The sequence below is a fragment of the Camellia sinensis genome, chromosome 2 (genome assembly GCF_055761805.1).
Source record: "Camellia sinensis isolate YWXY chromosome 2, ASM5576180v1, whole genome shotgun sequence".
Lineage (NCBI taxonomy): Eukaryota > Viridiplantae > Streptophyta > Magnoliopsida > Ericales > Theaceae > Camellia > Camellia sinensis.
In genome coordinates, this window is record NC_138962.1 from 216,810,908 (window position 1) to 216,819,662 (window position 8,755).

Genomic DNA, 8,755 nt, shown 5'->3' on the forward strand with positions numbered 1-8,755 from the left:
GTGTAAATGGATTTATAGACATCCAATTTTTCAATAAGTGAATTAGATTTATCTGAATCTAATCATTGGATTACTTAAAATCAAACTTTATTGGATTAGTGGAATGAGTATTTGTTAACGGATTCTAATTTTTCAAATTAAATCCAATTGATATCTTTAAAAAAAATGCAAGGTCTATTTTCAAACTTGACGATCTTAGTTGAGTTCTCTAATTCAACTGGTTTAGGGACTGTTTGGTTTTCATATTGGGTTAAATAATCACAAAATGATTAAAAAAAAAAAAAAAAAAAAAAGAGTCAAAAATCACAAAAGGACAAAAAAATCCACCATTCCAAAGCTAAAAAGCCAAAAAAGCCAATCAAGAATACCAAACGAACAAAAAAGTTTCAAGCTAAAAAAGTTAAAAAAGTCAAAAAGTCAACTAAAAAAGTCATTGTCAAACGAAAGCTTAGCCTTTTGAGCTTTTGGTGATTCATTGCATCGAATAATAGGAACCCCTTCTTTCCAATTGGACAGAGGTTCAGTTTTGATCAGCTGGGGATGTGAACTCTATCACGGGTCTAATTCTAATGGTTTAAATTGTTCATTTTGTAAAACTAAATGTATTGATCATCGATAACAAAATTATATTAATCTAATAATCATAGTAGCATGATTTTTATCACATTTATTTTCAAAAAATGAACCACTATTTTTTTGAAAATAGTAGTCAATTTTTTTTTTTTTTAAAAAGACAAATCAAAAAATCACATTATTCTGCCCATCAAATTTCTCACTCCGTAATAAATTGAGAGAATCACATCAATGTTACATGTCACTTATTAGTTTTGTTGGCTTCTAAAACTATTTCACATGGCTGCAAGGCAAAAGGGATGTCAATACCAATACCAATACCAATCCCAATCCTAAAAGGAGGGGAAAATCTGCCCAGAGAGTGCTAATTTGAAACAAACTCTGAATGGTAATTCCAAACCCGACATGTATTTGGTCTTCTGTACTCTTAGCACTACTTATTCCATAAAGGACTCTTCACCCCTTCTATTTAAGAGCTTCCCAACATCTCTTGTTTGTTCCCATCACAACTCAACTCGCTCTCTTTCAATGGCTTCCTCAAGTAGACTCTGGTCTGACCTCCATGATGATCTACTTGAGATCATCTTTGAGGACCTGACCGACTTCTTTGATCTTCTCCGATGCCGAACCGTCTGTCATTCATGGAGATCTGCAGCCAAGAAGGTATGCAACAACATAACAATTCCTCCATTGCTATTGCTTCCTCCTAAACAAACCATATCCAAAGAGTATGCTAAACTGGTGAGTGCAAGCAAGGTCTACAGTATTCACTCACCCAACACCCTCGCTCGAACCCGCTGTCTCTCTTCCTATCATGGATGGCTACTCATGGCAGACATTGAAGACCCATGTACAGTATATCTCTATAACCCTGTCTCAAGAGTTCATGTCCAACTTCCATCTCTGCCGGAGAGAGACTACCCTACACCGCTTAGGTTCGTGACATCCTGCAGCCCTGATGATCCCGGTTGCTCTGTTTTAGTTCTCTATGATCACTTGGGTTCACACAATGGCTGCATTTGCAAACCAGGAGACAGAGAATGGTGGAAGACCCTTATCGATATGAGTTGGTGCATCGACGACATGATATATTACAATGGAGAACTCTATGCCATCGATAAGCATGGCACGCTTAAGCGATTGAAGTATGCTGATCCCTATATTGAGGAGGAGGTGTCAGCCATGGCCACAGGCTCGAACAGAAGCACTCCATGGCGGTACTTGGCAAAGTCACCTTCCGGCGAGCTATTGATGGTGGTGAGACATGTTGAGTCATGCATGACTAAGTTTCTTGAGGTTTACAAGTTTGATTGGAGTGAGGGTGTTTGGGAAGAGGTGATGAATACTTTTGGTGATCAAGCCCTTCTCTTGGCTCACAATGATTCGGTGTTTGTCGATGCAGGCAACATTTATAGGCCCAACTGTATCTATTTCGTGGATGATTTGTGGGTAGGTGATAGTAACTCACACAGTCATGACTATGGGGTATATGAGTTAGGAAATGGCAAGATTGAGCAATTCTATCAATTCCAGCAGCAACAAATTGTGAATGCTGCTTCATTCTACAGATGGTTTAGACTACTTTAGACAGGACATACGTAGTAAAATGATGTTATATATGTAACTCCAAGAAATTAGATGAGCAGTAAATAGTTGAGTATAAATCCAAGGTCTCAAGTTCGAGTTACTCCTAAGAGGCCACTGAAAGGTTGCTCGGTCATTAACTTTATGATTCTAAAATTAGTCAAAGTGCATTCAAACTGACTGAAGCATCTAGTTATCAAATATATATATATACATATTTTGGTTAAGTTAATATGTATTTTTTGTTAGCCTAATTTTGCCCCTATATTGAATAGAAAATTTTCATTTTTAAAAAATAAATAAATAAAATTCAGTTTAAACTTTCAAAAAATATTATAAAACTTTATCATTGATCTGTACTTTTTTTTTTCTTTCTAAACCTACACTGATCTGTTATTTCTCATTTTTTTAGTGGCACCTCTTTCTCACTGCCATTCGGTTTCATTGTCTAAATAATAAAAGCATATACTAAAAATCAAAGCCATAGAATTCCTCAATTTTGACACAGATTCTATAAAATCTAATCCAATTTATAGTAATCGATTAGTTAATATGTCGGTTAAACGACACTGACCACACCTGCTTCCGATCACAGATCATCTGTCCCCCCTTCTATGTCCTAATGCTAACACGTCATCATAATTTGAAATTAATGTAAAAGGTCGGTCCGAAAGGGGGCAGGCAAGGGAATCCAAAGCGACAGCACCTTAGCCGGCGTTTCCCTTTTGGCCATTTAGGGAAAGTCGCATTGGTAATACAAGAATCAAAATGTAATATCCACTTCCCAATCTTTCAACAAGCTAGCATATATCCCATAACCAAAACAATACTAGCATCATTAACAATAACCAAATATTAACACACTGTAACCCTGTAGCTTCTCATCATGAGAACAGTAGGTGAATCAAAAAGCAAACCCACCAAATTATACACCTGTCTCTCTCTATCTCAGTCACTCTGTCTCTCATATTTTCGTCATCATCACCTTAATGCTGGGGTTGAGAAGCATCTTAACGCTGGCTTGAGGAGGTTCCCCGGATAGAGGAACCCCGCCTGCTTCCACCCACAATCACATCTTTGAAACGAGATATGGGACCCAGCATCCTGCCCATCTTCTGTCCATATGGCAAGCAAAGAAATGTCAAGGTTGCATAATAGTGACGTATTTAAATACTTAGAAGGGAAAAAAAATGCACATGCAGCATGGGTAAATGATTCAACAAGAAATAATCTCATCGCCACAATTACAAAGTAGCACTCGATTGATAGACAAAAAGGTATGCAATTGAGGTGAAAACCAAGACATTCTCAATGAACTTTTTGCAAATGAAAGAATAATTCTGAAAGTACTCAGAACACAGTCGTGTCACTGGAAGGGCAGAGATAATATGAATAACTAAACTAATGTCACAACTCACTCATTTTCTCTACTAGTGCAACAACCATTTCTTAATTGGGGGTTGACCATATAAAGTCAGCAACAAAAGTCAGTTAGGACCAATTTAGTTATGCTTTCGTTTTCTATTTTCTGTTTTCATTTTCTGAAAATAAATAAAAAACAATAATGTGTTTCGGAACTTTTCATTGTTTTTGTTTTTGAAAACATGAAAAAACAAAAATAGAGAAAACAAAAAACACAACCAAACAGATCCTTATGTTTCTCCAATCCATCAGAATGTTAAAGCACAAATCCGTTTGGGAAGTGGGTTGGCTTTTTGGCTTTTTTGGCTATTTTAGCCTGGGCTTAAAAGCTTGGTTTGGAAAGGGCTTTTTGGCTTTTTAGCTTTTTTGAGTTTTTTTGTGAGAGAAGAATGTAATGATTATGGGTTGGATGTGATGTTTTGTTTGTTATGACTAAAATAGCCTGTTTTGTTTTTTGTGGCTAAAATAGCCAAAAAAGCCTGCAAACCCACTTACCAAACACAGAACAATGATTTCAAAGATACTTTCAAAGCAAAAAATAACATCACAGAACAGAGTAAATATGAGAAACATATTGTACAAACTATATTAACAAGTTTGAATGTACAAATTCTTTAAATAAAACTTAAAAAGAAAATAAAGAAAGAAAACTATGAATCTGCAGAGGCATGTTAGCACTAGACCTGATGCCTGCACATTTCACAAGGCTTGCTTGGATGATCTAAACTATTTCAAAGACCTTATAGTACTTTAATGGGGCTGATGTACAAGGATTTGAAGTAGTAAAAATACAAAGACAAGTTTGTCTTACATTTCTAACTAAGAAGGGGAGGGGAAAAAGTAAAATGGGAGGGGGAGTGGCGGCATAAGGGATATTGATGTGTTCTCCAATGCTTTGATATCCACCTAAATTTCACCATCTGCCCCTCATCCCCCTATCCCTAGGAATTCTTCTTGGGAGACAATGGCTCAACACAACATTCTCTATTCAAATACTGCCTACCACATGTCTCCCATCTCAACATCCTAGGGACTCGTGGAGTTTAAACAAGATAAACCATTTTCAAAAATTCATTTATCAAAGATGCCATTACCTTAGACTATAAAAGGTAAACACGTGATATACACATCTAAGTTGGACACCAACATTTCATGGACAACTGGACACCCCCAGAAGACAAGTGTCCAACACCTACTGGACATGTTTATAGTGTCAAAATTAACGGACATGTTTTCCTCTGCTTGAAGACTTGACATTATAGTAGTGAACACAAGTCAAGCAAACAACAGATACTGGAAAATGAGGATGTAAAAGCAAAAGATATTGAGGAAGTAGTCATATTATACTTACTAGAATAAGCAAAGCATACTTGTCAATCTCAGACCCACATAACGAAATTCTTAAAATAAACTAAAACATTAATCGAAAGTTATACAATTGATATGTCCCGTCCTTGACATATTGTGTGTCTTACTTTTTTTAGGATATGCTGTCAGTTTTCCCGACTTGTATCATGTCTATCATTTCTATGTCACACATCCGTGTTTATTATTGATTAGGTCATTCCCCCTGAACTGTAAGAAGGCTAGTTTTAAAATTGTTAAGCAATCAAATATATTTATAAGCATCATACCAATATTCTAAATTCATCCTAATGACTCACTGAAATCAACCAAATGAATTACTGAAAAGAGCTGCATAAGTTCACCACTACTAAACTACAAAACCAAAAGTATCGGACATACCTCATCACTGATGTTGAACTGCCACTTAAGCTGCAAAACCTGCCACCTTTCTTGCTGCCAACGCTGACCAATAATTACAAGGCCCATTACTGCAGCAGCAATAAAAATAGACCAAAATGCATTTGTCTCTTTTGCATGAGCATACAAAGAAGCAGCTCGCCTCTTCCACCAAGCTTCACAAGGCAGTGCAGAGCTGTCATACTCATCTTCCTTCTCAGGCTTTGGCAATTGTGAGATGTCCGAATCTAGGTCTCCCTCAGAGGGCTCAATTTGTCCAGGAATGACTGCGTCATCAAAATATGTGGTTGATCCACCCATGGTTGTTTCACTGTGGAAGGAACTAAATTTAGAAGCACTGTGCAGACTCTGCTCATTCTCAATAAAATCTAGCCCTTGCAAAGTTGTCCCTTCGTCGAACTTGGTTCCATGGATGGATAGCCTGTTATCCTTTTCATCAAAACACTGAATCCCAGGAAATTCATCTGGCACGGCCAATCCTTTAATGCTCCAGTTCTCTTCATCTTTTGTATCTGATCTACCTCCTTCATCAGCACCCAATTCAGGAACATTATCATCAATTCCCTGTACATTATGGATCTCAATATTTTCAGGTTCCACCGGCAAATTCTCATGCTGACTAGGTGGAAAGACAAAGTGACCAGACATAAACATTACACGTGAAGTTTCAGCTTCATCCTCCTCAGGTGCATTTCCCTTGTCATTATCATTCAATTCAACCTGTTCCGGACCAGGAGCAGCGGCATATGCTGATGCTGTGAGCGACACAACTTCCCATTCATTTCCACGGGTTGTAGTTTCCTTTCCCTCATTATTATCAGCCATCTATCAGGGTTCAAAGTTTTCTATACTTCACATTCGCATAACAAAAGAGAAAAGGAGCTAAGAGTTATAAAGTAGACTCCAAAAATATATATAAAATATATAGAATATTAAAAAATCATACCTCAGTAGGAAAAGAAAACTCCCAATAAAACACAAATTTCATAATTATTTATGCGTCTACATAAATAATTCCAAAGAAGGAATATCATCTTTTATCCAATTGAAAATAAAGCTCAAGTAACGTATTTAAGTTCATTTAAAACAGTACAGAGCCTTTTCAGGATTGAAAAGAATTTCCATCGCTGAAAGTTAATGTTAGCTTTCTGATAATCCATCAAACAATACAAATAAGCATACATGCAAAATTGTTCCCCAAGTACTAACTTGAGCCATATTTTTAAAACATGATAATGATGAAATATTAGTCAGATTTGTTTGGTTGGAATTTTGACTCCCAGAATTTTTTTCTTTTCTTTTCCCCACTTTGGGGACCTAGAAGAACAAAGATTTCCCCTCAATTAAGCCTTATAATGAATTAGTATGCGCTACTTTTAAGCTGTGGTTTCACTTCTCTATAAATAAATAAATAAAAACAACGTAATCAAAAGATACAAAACCCCATATTCCTTACTTAATTTCTCAATAACCAAACAGAAATATCAAACGTATCACCAGACCATCTGTTCCTCTCCAATCCCCCACCCACCTTCTCCACCCGATTATATCCAACTTACCATCAGTAATCCTCCAAATTTTTTTATTCAACAACAACAAATGAAAGTCTTTGTTGAACCAAAAAAAGATTTAAAAAGAACCCATAATTATAGGATTCAAAAACTCATATTCCCCATTTGATTTCTCAGCAACCAAACAGAAAATATCAACAGACCACTGTTCCTCTCCTCCCTCCACCCAATTATATCCAACCTATATCAGTAATCCTCCATATTATTATTCAAAAACAACAAATGAAACTCTTTGTTTGAACAAAGAAAACATAAAAACAAATTATAATTATAGGATTCAGAAACTCGTATTCCCAACTTGATTTATCACCAACCAACCAGAAAAATATCAACAGACCACTGTTCTTCTCCATCCCCTTCCCCCAATTATATCCAACCTACATAGTAATCCTCCAATTATTCAACATCTTCGTTCCAAACAGAAAATATCAACAGAACACTTTTCCTCTCCCCACCAAAATTATATCCAACCTAAATCAGCAATCCTCCAAATCATTATTTAACAACAAATGAAACAGAAAACCTAAAAAAATAAGATTCAGAAACTCATAATTCCCTACTTGATTTCTCAGCAACCAAACAGAAAATATCAACAGACCACCCCTCGGGCCCAATTATATCCAACCTATTAATCCTCCAAATTAAAATTCAACAACACCACCAAAAAAACCAATTGATTCAACAAAAAATCACATACACGCATACCTATCAGATCCACTACCAAACAAAACAGATTAAAATCAAAATCAAACACCGATTCAAATATCATCAGATCTTCGAACAGAGTAGAAAATTGAGGACTCACATAGGGAAGACAAGAAGATCGGCGACGGCGACAACAACGGAGTCCGGCGATGACGACGAGAATGAAGTGGATAGAGAAAAGAGGGGAGAGACTTTTATACTGACAGATTTCTGTAATGAGATAAAGCAACCGGAACGGCCGGTAACGTGCAGTGCTTGAGGACTGAATGACGAGTCGGTTTTACCGGCTGTTGCAGGTTGAGACTGCGTCGTTTCGTGGATAGTCTGATAATATCGGTGGTTTTTATTTATTTATTTATTTTTAACGGTTGCGTGTGTGCAGAGAGAGGTATTTACTGTGACGCCTATACAATTGTTGCCGTTGTCGTGAGAGAGAGTTCGTGGCTAGTATACCGGTGAAGTGCTCGTAGTGTGGTGAAGTGGCCAATAAAAACATGGGAAGTTATGAGAAAAAAAAATTTAAATCATTTTTTTGAATGAAAAAAATTATAAAATATTTAAGAAGTTTAAAACATTATTACTTCTGAAATGATTTTAATGGTGGGCATAAAGGATTTTGATTAAAATATTTAATAAAGATAAAAAAAATTAAAATAATTAATAGAATAAAATATTACATCTTACATATTAATTTATCAATTTTTTTCTCACAATTATCTATTCAAATATAAAAATAAAAAAAATCTCAAATCATCAATAGCGCAACTTTTTTTTCATCTCATAAAATAGTCAAAAATAACTTAAAAATCAAATAAAATAATTAAATTCCCAAGCGAGACCTAAATGACAGTTGTTGATTTGTTTAGAAATTAGTTAGTTATAACTCAAGTAGGTAAATCTAGGAGTCAAATTTTTTTTTTTTTTAATTAAGAAAGCTTTTAAATCTCTTGTATTACTTGGAAAACTTTTTTTTTTTTTTGGACAATGGATAGTAGGAAAATATAGAAAGAGAAAATTGCAACCCAATTATTAAAACTAGAACCGTATATCACTCTTGATAAGAAAATATTTTATCATTTTAAAATTCAAGTGTTGAAATAAGACAAAGTTAACGGATTAGTATTGATTATAGTTAT

At 35.5% G+C, this 8,755-nt stretch overlaps 2 protein-coding genes across 7 annotated transcripts; one reads left to right on the forward strand and one right to left on the reverse strand.

The window, feature by feature from the left end:
* The first annotated feature begins 978 nt into the window (after positions 1-978).
* LOC114280989 (putative F-box protein At5g55150) lies at positions 979-2,160 on the forward strand. The gene has a single exon (XM_028223413.2). It carries the CDS (start codon positions 979-981, stop codon positions 2,158-2,160), a length of 1,182 nt encoding a protein of 393 aa, XP_028079214.2.
* A 787-nt stretch (positions 2,161-2,947) lies between these two features.
* On the reverse strand, positions 2,948-8,076 carry ATI1 (mesoderm induction early response protein). Of its 6 annotated transcripts, none has more exons than XM_028223441.2 (3): positions 7,720-8,076; positions 5,326-6,193; positions 2,948-3,272 (listed from the first exon to the last, which is right to left on the reverse strand). In XM_028223441.2, exons 2-3 carry the CDS (start codon positions 6,166-6,168, stop codon positions 3,168-3,170), a joined length of 948 nt encoding a protein of 315 aa, XP_028079242.2. In that variant the 5' UTR covers positions 6,169-6,193; positions 7,720-8,076; the 3' UTR covers positions 2,948-3,167. The 6 variants fall into 6 exon arrangements, with proteins under 6 accessions (XP_028079242.2, XP_028079241.2, XP_028079243.2 ...); XM_028223440.2 differs by having other exon boundaries at positions 5,326-6,188; positions 7,720-7,997; XM_028223442.2 differs by having other exon boundaries at positions 5,326-6,168; positions 7,720-7,860.
* Between the last annotated feature and the right edge of the window lie 679 nt (positions 8,077-8,755).